Here is a 20,406-nt window from a genome sequence, read left to right on the forward strand (position 1 = left end):
ATATCTTTCCTTTTCTCCTTTGCCTTTCACTTCTCTTTTTTTCTCAGCTATTTGTAAGTCCTCCTCAGACAATCATTTTGCCTTTTTGCATTTCTTTTTCCTGGAGATGGTCTTGGTCACAAATCTCTGTGCATAGTTCTTCAGGCACTCTGTCTATCAGATTTAATCCCTCGAATCTATTTGTCACTTCACTTCCACTGTATAATCGTAAGGGATTTGATTTAGGTCATACCTGAATGGTCTAGTCGTTTTCCCTACTTTCTTCAATTTAAGTCTGAATTTGGCAATAAGGAGTTCATGATCCAAGCCACAGTCAGCTCCCAGTCTTGTTTTTGCCAACTATATAGAGCTTCTCTATCTTTGGCTACAAAGAATATAATCAATCTGATTTTGGCATTGGCCATCTGGTTATGTCCATGTGTAGAGTCTTCTCTTGTGTTGTTGGAAGAGGATGTTTTCTATGAGCAATGTGTTCTCTTGGCAAAACTCTGTTAGCCTTTGTCCTGCTTCATTTTGTACTCCAAGGCCAAGTTTGCCTGTTACTCCAGGTATCTCTTGACTTCCTACTTTTGCATTCCAGTCCCCTATAATGAAAAGGACATCTTTTTTGGGTATTAGTTTCAGAAGGTCTTGTAGGTTTTCATAGAACCGTTCAGCTTCTTCTTCAGCATTACTAGTTGGGGCATAGACTTGGATTACTGTGATATTGAATGGTTTGCCTTTGAAACAAACAGAAATCGTTTCTAATATTAATGAAAATAAAGTTATGTGGGAGAGTGAAATATTCTCCAAGGTTAATCCATAAGAGAAAAATCAAAGCCCACTCTGCAACCTGCTTTAAAAAAACAAAACAAAACAGACTAATAGCAGTTAGAACCCAGCCCTGGAAGTGACCAAATCATACCCTGTGTGTTAGTGACTCATTCCACAAACCCCAGGGGAAGTTGAAGATTAATTTTTCAAGGTCAACTAAGTCATCTCCTGATGGTTTGGGTGACTTCTTCATTTTCAAAGATTGAGCTGAATCCTTACATCCCTACTACAGAGAAACCCAGAGCCCATGCTACTGTCAATATCAATACTCACAAGTACAACTGCAACAGTTTTTTTTTATATATAAATATTTGCCATTCTCATTGTATATATTATTTATTTTTCTTTTGACTGCGCTAGGTCTTCATTGTTGTGCACAGGCTTTTGTCTAGTTGTGACGAGTAGGGGCTACTCTCCAGCTGCAGTGCACAGGCTTCTTATTGCAGCAGCTTTTCTTGTTGCGGAGCACAGCTCTAGGCATGAGAGCTCTAGAGCATGGGCTCAGTAGATGAGGCACAGGGGTTTAGTTACTCCACAGCATGTGGGATCTTCCTAGATCAGGGATGGAACCCATGTCCCCTGCAATGGCAGGCAGATTCTTATATACCGTTGCAGGGAAAGCCTGCAACAGTTTTTAAATTCTGAGTTATTTCCTTGCCAGCTAGCGAATAGTAGTTTCTTTTGTTTGGTTGGTTTTTTTCATTTTGTTCTGTTTTGCAAAGAGAAAAGGCTTTATTGCAGGGGCTAGCAAGTAGTATTGCTTTGATCCTGGGATGCTCTCCCATTTCTCCTGACTCCCTAGCCCCTCCCTGGGGACCCCACCCTCCCACACTCAACAACACCCAAAGTAATATCCGAGGCAGCTCCTTGTATGGACTGTATTCATTCTGATTGGCTCGTGCCCCTCCTAGAACTGGTGTTGAAGATTTTGAATATCAAAGCCACCTATAGAGGGGCAAATCAGCAGTGGAAGCATTGTTGATTTACACAATGACCTTGGCAATTGAAAGACCTTTGACTTTTTTAATGCTATCAGTTTTATCCTCCTTAATCACAAAACAGCTTGGCGTAGCTTCACTGTGGTCAGTCAGAAAGGGGTCATGGAACGTTCTGGTAGAGTCTGCCTCCGGCTAGTTGTTCCTGTCCTTCCTGCTCTCCAGGACTGACCATAGGTGCTGGCTGCAGTCTGGCCCAGGTCAAGGACGTCTTGGCTGAGAGGGTCTCTGAGCTCCCGGAGGAGAAGACCCAGACGTACCGAGCGCTGCTGAAGCACCTCAAGAGTCTGGCCAGCCAGCAGATCCGGAACATGGCTGTATGTCTTCTGGGCCCATCACGAGGCCTGCTATACCTATCTCTTAATCTCAGCAAAATGTTAAAAGAGGCATTGGCAGAATCAGTGTGCACATGGGTCTCAGCTGATTGAAACGACAGCACAATATACATTTAATATAGCAACCATTATTTAATAACATATTTAAAAGAAGACTCTGAGTCAAGTTCAGTCATATAGCTAAGTAGCAATATAAGTGGGAAAAGAATGTCATGGTTTCACTAATTTCATGATAAGACCTTCAAAGAAACTAATTTGATCTTAGGCTGCATTGTTGTTGCTAAGTCGTGTCCTACTCTTTGCAACCCCATGGACTGCAGGAGTAAAACACCTAAAACAAGGAGGGTAGCCTCCCCTACTCCAGACTGTTCAGACCACCGCTAGACGATAACTCTCAGAACAGGGAGGCAGACTTCAGGGTCGGCTGATTTGACCTCAGGCGAATGCAGATGTAGATCTTCAAAATACACATGACCCCTTCCCTTACACACCCCTGAATGACGTATTAGAAATTCTTAGAATACGGAGAATGGAGGAAGAACAGGTTTCTACTGAAAAAGCTCTTCAATTGATTCCAAATGATTCCCTGTCGTGGGTTCTGTCTGACACCCTGGACCCTGGTGAGGAGACGGTGACAGGAGAGTAAGGGGTTGGAAACCACCACAGAGAGAGCAGTGGTGGGGCATTGTGAAAGCTGCCTTCAGATATTTCTAGACTCCTGAGAAGAGGTGTGATATATTTCATATGATCACCAAGGGTAGAAGTATGACCGATAAGTGAGAATCCAGGGGTGTAGATTTCAGCTCAGTGGAAACAAGAACTTTAAAATTAAGCTGTTCATAGAGGAATGGGAGTTCCGTGCCCTCACCCATGTTCCAGCCCAGATTCAGCCCAGATCACCCGCAACCTGGGTGGTCACTGTAGAGTCTGGCACTATGTGGGAAGAATACTGAGCTGAATGGCTGGTCATTTCCCTGACATGTTCTGAGATGCTATAAGCTTAACCAGATCCAAGAGGAGTCTCTCAAGAAGAGGAAAAGGGAGACTCAGTGATAGATGCCCAGCACCTAAACATGGCCCCCGGGAAGTCCAGCAATTCAAGAGGCCATGAGATAAGGCTGAGATCCCAAGGCAGTATCGTGGCTACTTTTGTAGCCAGCACTGTGGCCATCTGTGCCACCTGAGTAGGGGTGGCTCAGAATTGGCCACTGCACCTCAGTGCTTGGGTTTGCATCCCCATCCTGCCTCTTCCTCACTGGGAGATCTTAATCAAGTTTTATAATTCCTCTGTGCCCCCGTGTCTTCTTCTCTTAAAGGGGGACAGTGGCCTCATCTCACTGAGCTGTTGTGAGGACTGAGTGAGTAAATATGCATGAAGGAGTGAGACATCAGGTGAAACACACCACATGCCATTCAGTGCTCGTTACCATCCATTCCTCACCTGATCCAAAGTTGTGGGTGGGTGGGGACCTCTCACAGCATCAGAACTGAGTATCATCTACAGAGGAGGCCAAGACTCCTCTAGACCCTGTCACCTACCAGGGAGGACCATGAGCAGGTGCCGGGAAGGGCGGGGGGCTCAAATTTGAGGGATCTAATGACCAAGGCTATAACTCTCTCTCCTTAGTCTTTAGGGGGTCATATTATAAGCCGACATAGCTACTCAGATCTGAACCCAATTCTGGCTGTGGGCAACGCTACCCTCAATCTGACATCAGAAGGTAAGCTACCCAGAGCCCTCTGAACAGCACCTGCAGCGTTTCTGTCTCTGTTTTAGGAGGTGCTATGTCAGAGCCCATGTCTCTTGCTCTCAATCCACCATGGGGAGCTCAGGATCCTAGCAGAAGTCTCCTCACACAGGGGATGGCACCTTCTGTACCACCTGCCACATATACACAACACCCAGCCCCAACCACAGTTCAGCCAGCCCGCGGCAGCCAGGGCTGTCTAGAGGCCGACTAGAAGCCTCTCTGTGACCAGAGGACCACTTCCTCCTCCTCCTCCTCCTCATGTCCCCTCTCCAGTTGCCGTGTAAGAAGTCACAAGTCTAGTGAGGACACGCTGGGGACACTGTAGGGCCCCTGGGGGCAGGAGGAAGGCTAGCAACATTTTCCATGCTGGCTAAGGAGGGCGGTCCTTGAGGGCTGCTCCAGGGTATTCCACCCTTGTCTCCCTGAGATGCTCAGCCCTCACATTGGCTCTGGCTGCTCCAAAGAGGCTGACACTCCCATCCAGTGCGCGCTGACTGTGCCAGGCTCTGCTGGATACTTTACACAACACATCTAATTTGTCCAACCCCCGGCCCCCGCCCCCGACTGAGGTCGCTTGCAGTAGGGGGTGAGGGATGGGAATCCAGTCTGCCTTGATTTCTCAACAGGAGTACTCGCCTCTTCACCAGCAGCCACCTCCCCAGGTCTTCTAACTCCCCACTTTCCATCTCTCCCCCCCTCCCTCCCCCACACCCCATCAAATACCCTCATATGGGCTGAGTTGGACCCGGGAAACTGGAGTGCAAGGGAGCAGTCACACTGCCCCATGTGAACTCCAGGGTGTGGCCAACCAGGAATTATCTCACCAGCATCATAAGCCTCCCCAGGGGATTGTTGGCTGACACAGTCTGGTCCCTGATGGGTGGGAACTGAGAAGTGTTGGGAGGGACCTGCTGGCAAAGGAAAAGCCCTCATACTCCTATTCAGCTTTGTGTGGGGCCCAGGAGAGGAAATCCTTCAGCCCCGAAGGACCCTGTCAACTGTTTTGCTGGGTCCGCCAGGCCTGTAGTCCAGAATCACCCCATCTTGAACCCTGAAGACTAAGGGAGAGGAAGCCAAGGCTCTGGGGCGTCAGGAGAGCAAAGACGGCCTGGCCCCCATGCAGGGCCTTCTACTTCAGGACTAGCGGTGCTAGCTGTGTCCCTCCACTGGGATGTTGGTCGTCACCTTTGGCTCCAGGTCTCTGTTTTCCCAGCTCTGCCAAAGCAACCTCCAGTCTGCACTCAGCCCAGCTCCAATGAGGCCAGTAGCTAGCTGGCGCCCCAAGAGGGAGGCCCAGGTCCACAACCGCCCCTCTGGGGTCTACCTTCCTCTGTCTCGGCCACACCTACCTTCCAATCAGCATCTCACTGCTGTTTCTGGATCTGAACGCACATCAGATTTGCTGGCCTGCAATCTCCTCACACATTTCCCGTGGAGCCACAGCCACTTTTTAAAGCCAGAGGGGACTTCTCTAACCATCACCACCATGTGGTGACAATGGGGCTGAAAGGAGGTTTTGTAAATTGTTCACATTGCTTTAAAGATATGGGTATCCAGCTTAGAGAGCTTCCCAGGAGTCCAGTGGTAAAGAATCCGCCTGCCAATGCAGAGGACTTGGGTTCCATCCCTGGGTTGGGAAGATACCCTGAAGGAGAAAATGGCAACCCACTCCAGTATTCTTGCCTGGGAAATCCTATGGACAGAGGAGCCTGTCAGGCTTACAGTCCTACACTGTGTTTAATCGCTGAGTCGTGTCCAACTCCTTGTGACCCCATGGACTGTAGCCCCCAAGGCTCCTCTATCTATGGGGTTTCTCCAACCAAGAATATTGGAGTGGATTGCCATGGCCTCCTCCAAGGGATCTTCCCACCCCAGGGATCAAACCCAGGTCTCCCCCATTGCAGGCAGATTCTTTGCCAGATGAGCTACCAGGGAAGCCCGGGCTACAGTCCACAGGGTTGCAGAAGAGTTGGACATGGCTCGGCAACTAAATAACAATAATCCAGTTTAGAAGCCAACAGCAAGAACAAAAAGTAAATCCAATAATCTGAGCTCTGTTAATAGTGGAAACAAACCCTTTCTCAGCTTAAGCTATGCCTTGACCTTGATCATAGTATTGAACAAGTTAGATTTAGTTCAACAGTCTCTGCTGAAAGATGAAAACAGGTCTGGTAGGCCTTGGGGACAGGAAGAGGCCCAGTTCACACAGCATGTGTGCTAACAAGAGTAAATGTCCTAGGGATTCCCTAGCAGTCCATGGGTTAGGACTTGGTACTTCCAGTGCTGGGGTCTGGGTTTAAGCCCTGGTCAGGGAACTAAGATCCCACAAGATCCACGGAGCAACCAAACAAAAAGGTAAATGTCATGAAGCTGCCACCACCCTTCCCTGTGAGGATGTGAGGAGGACGGGTGGGGGGCTGGTCCACCACACTCAGACCCCCACTCTGCTCCATGCGAGGAAGGTGACCTTTTCTTCTCCACTGCTGACATTTAAGAGTATAGAATAATCTCTCATTCCTTGTTGCAACTGTGCAGAAATGTCATTTTCTTCAACAGAAGGCACACGGCGGATTCCTCTAAGTGAACATTTTCTTGCTGGGTTGGCAAGTGCAGACCTGAAGCTGGAAGAAATTTTGGAGTCTGTGTATATTCCTCACTCTCAAAAGGTAAGACTTGAGAGTTGTTTTTCTCTTTCTATAACGGAGTTCAGTCATCTTTAGATGTTTCAAAACAGATGGAAGGAAAATAAGTCTGCCCTGAAAACCTGTTTCCTGTCCTTCGTGGCCTGGCGTGGCACCAAGGCCCGCAGCCACCCTCGGGCCAGCAGCTTTGGGAGGCATGGAGCTGGGGTTGTTGTTTCAGCTGTGGGGTGGGGCCTGCCCAGCCTGCGGTCATGCTCACACACCCGCTCGTGTCCAAGATCTGGGAGGCGGAAATTAAAGTTCTTTGGCTATGGAATGAGCTTCTCTGCCTGACCCACAAGGAGATGGAGGCTGGGGCTAGGCCTCCCGACTGCCCACTCGAGCTGACCCCCAACAGTTCAGAAGACCAGGAGCACCTAACACATGATCTCTGGGGGAGACATGGCCACGCAGCCAGCTACAGAGGGGACCCTCTGTCCTCACTCCCTGTTCCTGGTGCTTCTCCCCCAAAGTGTACCTGAATCTCAGAGACCAGTCTTTCCAAGAGGGGCAACACAACAGATACACAGAGAGATCCAAAGCCAGCAGGGTCATGTAGGAAGTCTCATATTAAGTCATGCTTTCAGCCAAGTATGGTCTTCATTTATTTTTTCCTTGGGAATGGAAACTCTGAAGTGTGTTCCCAGTCCAGTGTGGATCAGTGTAAGAGACCCAGACAGAAAAACAGGCCGACGCAAAACCAGTGCCCCCGGTGGCCAAAAACACGGAAACACATGCAAGGCAGCGGCCATCTCTGTTAACTTAGTCACCGCATCAGTGGTCCTGGTGCCAAGGATCATGGGGGGGCCATCACCCTTCTGACTCTTGTCCCTGGTAGAAAATTCCCTAGTCCACTGTTGGAAAGTTCTATTCAGCACCTTTATGAACTTTACAAAGTGAAAAAGGGATAGTATCTACAAAGCAAGAAATCCAGTGGATCTCTAACACTTTAAGCAAATCACCTTCCAAACACCTGTGTTGGAGGGATCCTCCATCCTCATGGGGGACAAAGGGTCTGGAGACTAGCCTTAATGGCACCTGGAAATAAGAGCACGTGGAAATGACACAGGGATCCCTTGCAGAGACATCCCGGCCCCAGCAGGAAAGTGCACAGTGACCCTGTTAATTGAGAGTATGGGGTGTTGAAGATGGACCTTTGGGAGGACGTCACTTTGAACAAAGAGGCAGCCAAATTGTCCCAAGGGTCCTTTGTGTCCCTTTTGATTGAGTCTAAGTGATTAATTAGTGGCACCAAGAAGCAGAAAGCTTGCTCTTAGTTCTGACATATCAAATAACTCCAAATGGTCTTTGTCTCCACAGTGGGAATTCGTGTCAGCCTTCCGACAGGCTCAGTGCCAGCAAAACGCCTTGCCTGACGTGAATGCCGGCATGCGAGTCCTCTTCAAAGAGGGCACAGACATCATCGAGGACCTGAGCATCACCTATGGAGGGGTCGGGGCTGCTACAGTCAGTGCACATAAGTCCTGCCAGCAGCTCCTAGGGAGGTAAGCGACAAACCCTGTACCCTGATGGTGAAGCTTGACATTAAAAAAAAAAAAAGTGGAAAGATGGAATTATATGTAGGATCGTTGCTTGTTCTTTCTGTAATTTTGCTAAATGACTCTAACCTCATTTGACTTTGATTAATAAGGCACCACCCTTTGGGTGAGGTGTACAATGAAAATGGCCCAGGAAAGTGTTCAGCCCCGGTGCTCCTATGCACATCAATGCTCTGGCAAACCCATACCAGGCAGCTTCCAAGCGCTCCCCATCGCTCCCGCTGCTCAGGGGCACTCTGTTTCCTTCTCAGCAAAGGCAGTGTCCAAGTCTGAGTCCTGTTCAGTTCACCATGGGATTGGCCATAGTGGTCTCTTTATTTAATGCCTGGGTTCTAGCATGTCCAGGCTACTTAGTGCAGCCTCCCAGGCCTCGGTTTCCCTGAACAGCTTATTTAAGTGATTTCTAAGTTTCCATCCAACTCATAAAGTGAGACTCTGGGGGTCTCTGAACCATCTAGCACAGGCCGCTAGTCACAGAGACCTCTGGTCATGGAGACTGCCTTTTCTCACTGGTTCCTTCCTGCCCCCAACCCTCCCAGGCAGTGGGATGAGCTGATGCTGGATGAAGCTTGCAGGCGGCTCCTGGACGAAGTCTCCCTCCCAGGCTGGGCTCCAGGTGGGAGGGTGGAATTCAAGAGGACTCTGGTAGTCAGCTTCTTCTTCAAGTTCTACCTACAAGTTCTGCAGGAACTGAAGAAGCTCATAAAGCCGTTCCCTGTGCCTGTAAGTGCTCTGGCTTTTATGGGCTCCTGGCAGCATAAGCTCCCACCTTCCTCGCTCCTTTTGCAAACTATCAGTTCCAGCTTTTCCTTCTTCCTGGGTTCAGCCCTTCAGGGTTACTGTGGGGTGAGGCTCAGGATGCCAGACTGTCTTTGGTGCACAGATGCTTACCGAGTGCCCTGAGCAGGGAAACATGATGGGACCCCTGCCTCCGGTGTGCAATTGTTTTTCTTTTAAAATCAACTCTGTTGAAGTATAATTACATAGAACAAAATGCACCTATTATTTAAACTCAGAGAGTTTTGACAAATGTGTAAACCAGTGCAACCACCGCTTCAAACAAAAGTATTTCCATCACCCCCAAAAGTGCCCTTTTGCCCCTCTGCTCTCAACACTCTCATCCTTGCCCCCAGGCAACCCTGATCTGCTTAATGACACTATAGATTAGTTTTGCCTATTTTGGAATTTTATATTCAATATGAAATGTTAAATAAAATTTTATTTTTCAAAAAATCAAAACATTTATGTGTGCATGCTAAGTTGCCTCAGTCATGTCCGACTCTTTGCAACCCCACGGACCGTAGCACCCCAGGTTCCTCTGTTCATATCAAGCATACTGAAGTGGGTTGCCATGCCCTCCTTCAAGGGATCTTCCTGACCCAGGGACTGAACCCCTGTTTCTTTTGTCTCCTCCATTGGCAGGTGGGTTCTTTACCATTAGCACCACCTGTATGCTAATATATAAGTAGCTTCTTCTCAGAATTTCTGATTATGAACTTTGGGAATAAGTTACCAAAGCAGAACATTTTTTCTCTCTTTCTCTCTCTTTCCCGCTCAATCCATCTTTCCTCCCCAGACTATGACTAGAACTCTCACCCTACCTTGCACCCGTGTTCCCCAACCACACCCCACCCCAACAGCCCCGTGTTCCTAAACTGTCTGGTTTTTATTCATTCAGATGAAGACCCTCACAGGACTTCCCTGGTGATCCAATGGCTAAGACTCCACACTTCCTCTGCGGGGCACACAGAGTCAATCCCTGGCTGGGGAACTAAAGAAAGAAAGATGAAGACCCTCACAAACCACATTTACTTGAATAACTCTTGCCACCCTTGAATTTCCGAATCAAGACACTACATATGTTTCAGTGACACCCAAAGAGCCTTCCCAGTCTTACTGCTCTCCCAGAAAAGCTGAGGAAAATAATTAAATTTGAGTTCTTTTGTGGGCAGCGAACCACCCCAGCTCATTCTAGAATGGCTCTCCCAGCCCCCAGTTTTCTTGATTCTCCTGCTGCCTCTGCCCAGCTTGCTGCCAGAGGGCCTCTCCCTCCTTGGGCTAGCTTGGCTCAAGGATCAGATTCAACCAGTCTGTCCAGGTCCTCCTAGTGTGGAAAGGGAGGGAGGGCAAGGAGCATTCGCCAAAGTGAGAGTCTGGGAAGAGTTGTGAATTTGCATCATCCCTGCTACCTGAACTCATGGTTTCTCGGTGACCTTCGCCAAATCCTTTTCACAGAAATCAAAGCCCAGTTGAATCATAGACTAATCAGCTTATCTTTATTGTTTCGAATCATCTCTCAGAACAGCCGCCGTTATCCTGAAATTTCAGACCGATTCCTGAGCGCTCTAGAAGACTTCCCGGGCACGGTTCCCCAGGGAGTCCAAAGGTACCAGGTCAGTGAGTTTAATCTAATGGAAACTGAGAAACTAAGAGACAGTGATAGCTGTGTGAACAAGCAAGCACTTCAAAGTTGCACATTTCCCTTCTGACTTTCTGAGTTTTGCCAGGACATTGGCCCTTTGTTTCAGGCCTATGCAGGAAGAGCCTGGATCTAAGATCAGACCCGAGCTACTGAAGCTGGATGCCCTCAGGCCAAAGTCATCTGAAGCAGCTTGACCATCCAACTAATAACTGAAAGTCTCTTCCAACTGCCGTTCTTTGGGCAAATATTTGAAGAGTAGCTTGGCTGGGCGTGGGGGAAGGACAGAGCAGGACAGTAGCAAGGGTCAGTCTCCAGCCCCTGATTGCAAATGCTTAACCTCCAGTCAGCAAAATGAGAGCCTGCAAGCAACTGAATCCCTTCTCTCGAAGAACAATTGAGAAAGTATCTATAATTTTCCACTGGAGCACAAGCCCTCCCACCACCCAATCTCCATACTCACTCCACACACATCTTCCGGTAGAAGAGTTCCAGAATAAACACTTCCTCCACTTATTACACTCCCAGGGATATTTTGTTGCCACTCACAAGGGCAGAGAAGGCAGCTTAGACCAGATCTGGATGGGCTCCATTGATATTGGCCCCCCCCAGCCCCCCCACCAGAGGCCCTGCTCCTGTCAATAAGCAGGTTTTGGCTTAGATTTTGGTGCCCCACTCTCAGGAATTATATCACTCCAAGCCTCATCATCATGATGGCTTTATGTGTAAACAGGCTGATCCTTAAAAAGGTAAGAAAGCAGGACAGGGAGACCCCTGAATTCCAGAAGTCAGGGATATGGGCCACCACTCGGGAAAAGAAGATGCCAAAAGGAGAAGCCAGAGTGTCCCTTCACTGACTTCACAATTTTGCTAAAACATTGGCCCCATCTAAAGCATTGCCACAGAGCTGAAATGACAGCTCCCCAATCAAGTTATACCATTAAACTCTCATGCTCATCTGACCCACTCCAGTGTTTGTTGACTGAGAGTGACCGTCTGATTTCTCAGCCCTGAATCAGGAGTGTTGGCAATTGGCCAGGCCACTTCTGAAGATGGAAGTTTCCCAGGGAAGCTCTTGTCTTTCTCTGTAGAGTGTGGATTCTCACCAGCCCCTCCAAGATCCAGTCGGACGCCCTGTCATGCACCTATCGGGTCTCAAACACGCCACCGGGGAGGCCGAGTTTTGTGATGACATTCCCATGGTGGATAAAGAACTCTGCATGGCTTTAGTGACCAGTACCAGAGCCTATGCAAAAATCATGTAAGTAAACGAAAAGCTTTCCAAAAACTCTTTCTAAAGCACACTTGGGGATTCCCTGAAGCAATGTGACCGTTCTTTTGAAATGTCATAAACCCAAAGAACCTAATGGAAAGAATGTTTAAAAGGTCACCAGCCCCAAGACGAGGAAAGGAATGTCACTCGAAATGATCATCAAGAAAGGGAGAAAAAAAACTCTCAATTATGGGCCCTTGCTTTCATCTCCCTGCTGCAGCCTCAGGCATGGCTCAGAGGAGTAACTCTGAGTAGGGCTAATATGCTGCTGGTGATAAAACCCTGAACTAGGTTATTGCTGAATGGTAAATGGCCACTGTCCTAAACTTCCTTAGGATGCCCCTTGCCACAGACACGATGGCCACCCCCCTCCTCTCCCCTTCCAGCAACTACAATGTTATCCCTGGCCCAGCAGGGAGGCTCCTGGACCCTGCTCTCTGGAGCTCAGCTCTGATTGGTCAGGGCCTATAGTCCAGTTGTCCTATATTTTGACTTTCATCCATGCTCTATCCCTGCCTCCCTCAAAGCTTGCTGATTTCTACTTCTCAAATATATCTGTTTTTTCAGATCAATTGATTTGTCCGAGGCCCTTGAAATACCTGGGGTGGTTGATGTGATAACAGCAAAGGACATTCCAGGCACCAATGGCACTGAAGATGATAAACTGTTGGCCGTAGACGAGGTGAGGTACAGAACGTGCTGTCTCATGTGACTGGGCGCAGATGATCACCAAGGTACCACCTCCAGGCAGCTTTCCATCCCCTCCCAGCCCTCTCTGCCACTAGGGGCCAGAAAGCCAGTTCTTCCAGCTTCTCTCTAATGCTTCTCTCTCTCTTCTAATGCTTCTGTGTGGGGCTTCCCTGGTGGCTCAAAGGGTAAAGAATCTGCGTGCAATGAGGGAGACCTGGGTTCTGGATTGGAAAGATCCCCTGGAGAAGGGAATGACTACCTACTCCAGTATTCTTGCCTGGAAAATCCCATGGACAGAGGAGCCTTACAGGCTATAGACCTGGTCACAAAGAGTCAGACACGACTGAGCAGACACGCTTTCACTTTTCAATGCCTTTATAGACCTACTCTTCTGGAATCAGGAAATAACATTGCAAAAAGGAAATTTATTACAGAAAAACAACAAATACTCATTTTTCCCACTGTGTACTGTTGAGTCAGTTTACAGTTATTTGAAGAATAAATGCAAGAACTGGCGTATATCAGGATGGAAAATCCTTGAAAAAAATCTAGAAAGGAGAATACAATATACAGCCACTCTCCATTATTTACACTGAACTCTCTTCCTTCCTGGACCAACTCTCTCCCTACCACCTCCCACTGACCTTCACATATTCCATTTTTAATTAAGTTGCTCATATCATTCCTGACCTTTAATTCAATTCTACCATCATTCACTGGGCACTTGCTTTTGGAGCCAAACTATCTTGGTTCATGGTCTCGCTCTGCCACTCTGTATCATCACCTGTGAAATGGTGTCTTGATACCTGTAGAATATCATCACCTGTAAAATGGGAATAATCAGAGGAACCCAACTCATTGTGTTGTTACGCAATTTAAATGAGCTGATACATGTGAAGTGTTTACAGCTTTGCTCGGCATGTGAAGGCTCTCAGTAGATGCTAGCTACTATTGTCATTTCTCAGGCTGTTTCTCCTCCAGCCATGAAACAAACCACTGTTCTTTCGGTTGAACTCCAGATGAGGAAGTTGGCTATTGCTTAGGAGCTATGTTATCTTCTCAGGCTGCCAAAACAAAATACCACAGAATGTGTAGCTTATAAAGCAAAAATGTATTTTCTCACAATTCTAGAGGCTAGAAGACTAAGATCAAGGTATTGGCAGGTTTCTCCTGAGGTCACTCTTGCCAATTTGCAGATGGCTCCCTTCTCCTGTGTCCTCATAGGAGACGGCCTTTTCTCTGTGGATAAGCCTCCCTGGTGTTCCTATCTCTTTTTTTTTTGGCCACGCCTCGTGGTATGCAGGATTTTAGTTCCCCTACCAGGGATGGAACCTGTGACCCTGCAGTGGAAGCGTGATCTCCCTGGACCATGAGGGAATTCCCTTTTTCCCCTCTATGTCTTCTTATAAGAACACCAGTCACACTGAATTAGACCTCCAACCTTAGGACCTCATTTCACCTTCATTACCTCTTTGAAGGCCTTATCTACAAATACAGTCCCATTGGGGGTCAGTGCTTCAGTTTGGGGGCTGTGGAGGGAGGCACAGGAATCAAAGTGTACAAAATATACTCCCCTTATCTTTAAAATGACTCCATGAAGGCATCACACATGAATGAATCACCCTCAACAGAGGACATAGCAAATTCCGGTCCCAGCCAAATTCATATCCACTCTGGGGCTTACATTCAATTGAGTGAAATGGCTAATGTAACCATATGTATGATTTAAATTAACTTTTAAATTAAAAGTTTAAAGAATTTTTTTTTAGCCAAGCACATGATGTGACTCCAGTCTGGCTATTATTGGTCAATAATGGTAACTAAGGCACCAGCCACGGTAAGTTTGGACTGATAGTACTTTTACCCAGAATTTTCCCCCTGCTTCATGCCTATACTTTTTGCAGGTACTCTGCGTGGGCCAGATCATCTGTGCTGTGGTTGCAGAAACAGATGTACAGGCAAAACGTGCTATTGAAAAGATAAAGATAACTTATGAAGAGCTGGAGCCCATAATCTTCACCATCGAGGTAAGCAGAGTGCCTGGGCTCTCTATAAGGTTGTAGAATCAAAAGTCCCTTGTAAACTTCTTAATGTGAGACTTATTCAGGGCTCTACTACTTTTTCATCACTGGTTTACTCTGGAAAAATTAACTTTTTCTGGAAGGCATTACTTGCATGAATTAAAATTAGCTTTGGTTCCAAGAAACAGGAAAAAAATAGAAGTTTCTTTGTCCTGCACATTCAAAAAAGTCTAGAAACGGTCAGTTTCAAACTTATATGTGACTCTAAGTGTCAGGGTCTGGGCTCCTTATATCTATTAATAGTCGCTCTGTCCTGTGCCATTTCCATTCTCTAGATCACACTTTGGTCCACAACAGTTACTGAACACTGACCTTTGAGTCTACACTTCAGTCAGCAGAGAGAATGAGGCAATGATGAAGAGAATATCCCCTCCCCTTAAAGACACTTTCCAGAAGCTGCACATAATCTTTCTACATCTCCTTGGTTAGAACCTAGTCATGTACCACACCAACACTCCTAGAAAGGGGGTCTGGGAAACATACATTTTATTCTAGGTGGCCAGGTATTCACTAGAAACTGGGGGTTCTATTACTTGAGGAAAGTGATGGGAGTGGATATTGGGAGCAATAATCTTTTCAAAATGGAGCCCAAAAGCAGTGGGACTTTCATGATAGAATTCCATAGAAATTTCCATTCTCGCTTCTGGGTCTAGATGGTGGAAAACAAATGCAACTTCCAGCAAAAAATAATGAATTTAGATTAGAAAAATCAGATGTAGATTTATGGTGTTTATGTGCTCTAATTCAATGAAAGATAAGTTCATATCAATTAAATAGAAAAAAAAAGAGTACTTAATTTTTGCTTGTGAAAGAAATAAAATTTTTTCAAAGGCCCTAGTGAACCATTTGAACATTTTAAAAATGTGCCTAAAAGGTACAACTTGCTCAATATTCAGAGTGTTAAAAAGGTCATATTTCTAGTTCTTTCTAAATTAAATCGACTCTATTCCAAATTCCCATTTTGTCAAGTTTGCAAGAAGTTCAGGCCATTGTTCTTGGGTCACACCCCTTTCTAGAGTTGTACTAGGATGCTAACAAAGGTTTTTTGAAATATCAATTCCAATCCCATTTCCTCAAGGGGGGAAATGGCACCCAAAGGATATCCTCATGAAATATCCTGGAGCTCAGAACGCTTAGAGATCTAGGGTTCCCTCAGAATAGGACTCTCCACCATCAGTAAAAAGAGTTCTTCTGTGAAGAAAAGTAGGCAAAAGAACAGTCATATACACCAATGCTCATTCATCCATTCATTCATTCACATGACTATATATATAAGAAGCAATATAGAGTTCTGTCTAAAAGCACTGGTTCTAGAACTGTGATTCAAACTGCCAGGCTTGAATCTTGGCTGCACCACTTCTTAGCTATGTGACCTTGGACAAGTTTCTTAACACATCTGTGCCATAGTTTCCTCCTTTGTAAAATGAAGAGAACAGTAATAAAACCTGCCTCATCAGGTTGTAAGACTAAATGAGTTAATATGCAGAAAGCACGTAGAACAGTGGCTAGCACCTAGTTATATATATATAAACATAGCATATATTATAATAAGATTATACTAACTTAGGACACACTTACAGATAACAATAAACATACTTCCACACATACTAGATTGACATACTGAGACCTTGGTATGGCAAAAAAATGAAAACTTCAGCTATATTTTTCATTTTCTACTGCTTTGAGAAATCAAGCATTTATTATTAGGCAAGATGTTTCTGAAAACTGAGCCAGGCTTGAAAACTGCCTCCATCACTTATTTGAAGCATGACTTTGGGAAAGTTATTTTAACCTCCTTAAGCCCAGCTTCTTCATCTGGAAAGTGGAGAGAATAATAGAATTCATGTGAGAATACATGTAAATACACTGTCTATTGTACAGTGTTTGACACAAAGCATGCACTCAATAAATACTAGCTGCTTTCACTATTCGCATTAACAAAAAAGGCCACGGACTTGAGACCGTTAGGGAGTAAGAATAAAAAAGTCAGGTGTCCTTGTGAAATATGGAAAACACCTGTATCTAAAGGTTATTAGGTGTTATCATTACAGGGTAATAATCCTAGATTTCTTAACATTTGGAAAATTCTGTTATTAAGTTAGTAATTTGAGGAAAACTGTTTTCTGGAGGGGGGAGAAGTTGCTTTGCATTTTGTTTCTTTAGTTGGGGGTTGATCTTCAACACTATACTCTTGACAAATAGACATATTTGTGCTTACGTTGAATAATGTAAATTAAATTTTTTTAAAAAAGGAAATAAAGGTTAAGCAAGAATCAACTGCTATAGATCAACCCACAGAACAGCAGGACAGGATGGCTTCCAGTATTCATGTGTCAGTCAGTTCATAATGTTGCCAAAAAAAAACCTAGCATAAAGGGCTAGGAAGCCCTTATGAGATATGCCAAATACACAAAGAAATTAACAAACTGCCTACCATATCTCTGTTGGGTTTTCTTGCCCCAGAGGTGCATTAGGACTTGAGTCCTCCCCTTCAACATGAAGTCTGACACAAGTATTTTTATTCATGAAGCTGGGAAAAGGAGAGGGCCCTGAGCCTCACTCTTACTGCATTTGGATCTATCACCTGTGCCCTGGAGATCCACATTGAAATGGAGAAATGAGTAGTTATCATCCTGGGCCATCATAGTATCCCCAGATCTCAAATCGTAATGTCTCTCTAACCCTTGCTGGTTTTCTCTGCAACTGAGAAGCATTTCCTATGGCATCTCGGCTCTGCGGGGAGTCTGCTACTCCAGGACACACTCCCTTGCTGGCCTGACTCCTTTCAGGTGTCCTAGCAGATGGCGATTGTCGGAGTTGAAGAAAACGACAAAAAGAATTAGCTTTTTTTTCTTCCTGTCACTCAGGATGCCATAAAACACAACTCATTCCTGTGCCCTGAAAAAAAACTTGAACAAGGAAACATCGAGGAGGCATTTGAAAAAGTTGATCAAATTGTTGAAGGTGAGTGACTCAGGATTGTTTTCTAGAATATTTGTGCAATTCTCTTCTGAAACAGATGGGAGAGCATGTGATTTCCTTTCAGAAAGACCACCCCCTAAAGTCGTGGCATTTTACCAAAGTTCTCCTCTCTCGTTTCCTTTCAAATTGTGCATGTGTTGCTTGGGGTTGCGGAGGGGTGCAGGTAGGGAGCAATAGAATAAATAGAAAATTCCTAAGACTTTGATTAGTCAAGGACAGAATGAAGAACAAAAGCAGAGATTTTCAACTTCTTATCCAGAACCGCAGTCTCTGAAACAGATGACCTCAGTTGTCACAGGACAAAACACCTGATCCATTAGTTTCTCAATCAGGACAAATCCAGCCAGCCAGTCCATGTCTCACTTGCTTTTGAATTCCCCAACCAGCACACACCTTCAGGCACTTTCCTGTACTTGCCCTTAACAGGAGAGGTCCATGTCGGAGGACAGGAGCATTTTTACATGGAAACACAGAGAGTGCTTGTTATTCCAAAGACAGAGGACAAAGAACTGGACATTTATGTGTCAACACAGGATCCAGCCCACGTGCAGGTGAGGTCCAGGATCTCTCCCACCTCCTCCCCAACTTCCCAATTCCCTCATGGCCTTCAGCCTCCACAGCCTCACAACGGCTGCCATTTTACCTGCAGAATCTTAGAACCTAAGTATTACACATCAGCAGAGCAATTAAGACCCTGGAACCATTTTTTATGTTTTCTGGTTTTGTCAAGTAGATGAAAGAACAGCCACAACCATTTTCAATTTAAAGTGAACATTCATTGGCTTCATGCTTAAATGTGACAATGATTGGATGACACAATTATTTCTGTACTTGATTTTTCCCTAAAATAATCACTACAGGCAACCTTTGGAGTAAACACAGCACTTTATAACACTGTATCATTCCCCCAGTCATAAAGTGCTCCGGGTTTTAGTTGCAAACATTTCTTACTGTTTAATAAATGGTCAGGAGTTTGCAGGTTTTCACCTTACTGGGACTTTAGGTGTAAGCATTTGGCTAGGATCCAGGTTTTGACAGGAATCCAGGACTCTGACAGTTTCCCTTTTGGAAAAGACCACTTTTCTGCTGGAAAGTTCGTTTTATGGAGATTAGCAACATTAATGAACTCAGTAGAACTCTGAAAGATTCAGACTGTCTCAGCTGTTTCTTTCTTTGTTTTTACTTACAGTAGGGGTGGATGAATTTTGCTGTTGTGTTTTAGGAAGCAAAAACCTTCTTTACCACTTCACCCTTGTAAAACTTTCCCATTACCTACCTTTTACAGAAAACAGTGTCCTCTACTTTAAACATCCCCATCAACAGGATCACCTGTCACGTAAAGCGCGTGGGTGGAGGTTTTGGCGGGAAGATAGAAAGACCGGCTGTCTTCGGGGCTATTGCAGCTGTGGGCGCTCTCAAGTAAGTGCACCTAGGGACACGGGAGGGCGTGAAATGCACAGAGCCGAGGGCATCGGCAGCCTGCGGGTCACCTGGGCTGCTGTCATCACCAGCTGAGTATCCTTAGGCACCTCAGCCTCTTGTCTCTTTTATCCACCCTCCTAAAGTTACTGGAAAAGTCAAATGCACTTAGAAGTTTGAATAGGCTAATTTGCTCTATAAAGGAAAAGTGGTACTATTAGTTGAACACCTCCAGAGCTGACACTGCCCCATCCTTGAGCTTCATGGAAGATGACCCATTTAGGGGTGGGGCAAGTCACCTGCCCAAGTGGAGTGCCAAGGGAGAGGCTGCTCCCCCACTTTTCCTTTCTACCACCAGCTGAAGACAAAGCAGGGTGAGAAATAAAAGTCTCCCTGCTCCTGGGAGGATGCTCATTCAATGGATGTTCAGTGGACACAAGACATCCTCAAACAGAGCTCCTGGTCTAACCCCAGCCAGAAGTCTTGCTCCTGCACTGTTCATGCTGTTCACGTGCTGACTTTTCTATTCCTTGTTCATTTTTATGGCTGTCTTGTCTTGTTTTGTTACTATGTCAAAGCCCCAACTGTCCTGCAAATTTCAAAGGTCCTGCTTCCCTTGACAGTTTCCATGTAATTCAGAGGTCCCAAAGCACTCAGACATGTGCCTCATTTTGCAATGACAGGTGGGGAGAAGGCAGAATCTGAATCGCATCCCCAGTTTTTTCATAATGAAACTCTATTCACACCCACCAAGGACTCAGCAAGGAATAATTAATTCATTGTATTCCCACCAGGCTTTGTGCATTTAAGGCTTCTCAAACATGACTGTATGTTAGAATCATCTAGGGAGCATTTAAATCCCAATACCTAGGCTGCCCCTCATTGACCCTGGCATCAGTCTATTTTAAAAATTCCCCAGTAATTCCACTGTGCATCCAAGTACGAGAACCAGTGCTTTAAGTTACAATACCTGCTGTGCATTAAGTACTTCCCAGAGCAGTGTTCCCAACCTATTGATAATAAGAGTCTCCCAAGTTCATAGAAAGTCCTGCCTCCCCACCCCAGACCCAGTGAATCAGGATGACCGGGGGATGGACTGGAAACTACATTTCACTGATGCTCCAGGTGGTCCTCACCATTAAAGAAAAAAGGAAATTCTGGTAGAATCGTGGGTTTTCAACATGTACCTGAAGACCCCTGCATCAGAATCACTGAGAAAGATGTAGAGTCTAGAGCCACTCCCACCTGAATCCTAGTGGTAAGGCCCAGGAATCTGCACTTAGGCCCAGATGCTGCAGAATCCACCAGCACTCCAGATGATTCTTCTGCACTTCAAAATCTGGGAACCTCTGCCAAGGTAAACAGAAAGCCTGAACCTCCTAGCTACCCAAGAGCCCAAATTAGCCAA

At 45.9% G+C, this 20,406-nt stretch overlaps 1 protein-coding gene across 1 annotated transcript in view; it reads left to right on the forward strand.

Moving 5' to 3' along the window:
- Positions 1 to 20,406, forward strand: part of LOC129646619 (aldehyde oxidase 2) — a 77,559-nt gene that overhangs the window by 22,547 nt on the left and 34,606 nt on the right. The window contains exons 11-22 of the mRNA XM_055573059.1: positions 1,974 to 2,125; positions 3,771 to 3,864; positions 6,451 to 6,560; positions 7,896 to 8,080; positions 8,674 to 8,844; positions 10,440 to 10,527; positions 11,645 to 11,814; positions 12,394 to 12,508; positions 14,421 to 14,543; positions 17,465 to 17,561; positions 18,006 to 18,130; positions 18,865 to 18,998. Of these exons, the coding sequence (XP_055429034.1) occupies positions 1,974 to 2,125; positions 3,771 to 3,864; positions 6,451 to 6,560; positions 7,896 to 8,080; positions 8,674 to 8,844; positions 10,440 to 10,527; positions 11,645 to 11,814; positions 12,394 to 12,508; positions 14,421 to 14,543; positions 17,465 to 17,561; positions 18,006 to 18,130; positions 18,865 to 18,998 (1,564 nt within the window). The remainder of the gene's footprint in view (positions 1 to 1,973; positions 2,126 to 3,770; positions 3,865 to 6,450; positions 6,561 to 7,895; positions 8,081 to 8,673; positions 8,845 to 10,439; positions 10,528 to 11,644; positions 11,815 to 12,393; positions 12,509 to 14,420; positions 14,544 to 17,464; positions 17,562 to 18,005; positions 18,131 to 18,864; positions 18,999 to 20,406) is intronic.

This window comes from Bubalus kerabau, chromosome 3 (genome assembly GCF_029407905.1).
Source record: "Bubalus kerabau isolate K-KA32 ecotype Philippines breed swamp buffalo chromosome 3, PCC_UOA_SB_1v2, whole genome shotgun sequence".
In the NCBI taxonomy this organism is placed as follows: Eukaryota; Metazoa; Chordata; class Mammalia; order Artiodactyla; family Bovidae; genus Bubalus; species Bubalus kerabau.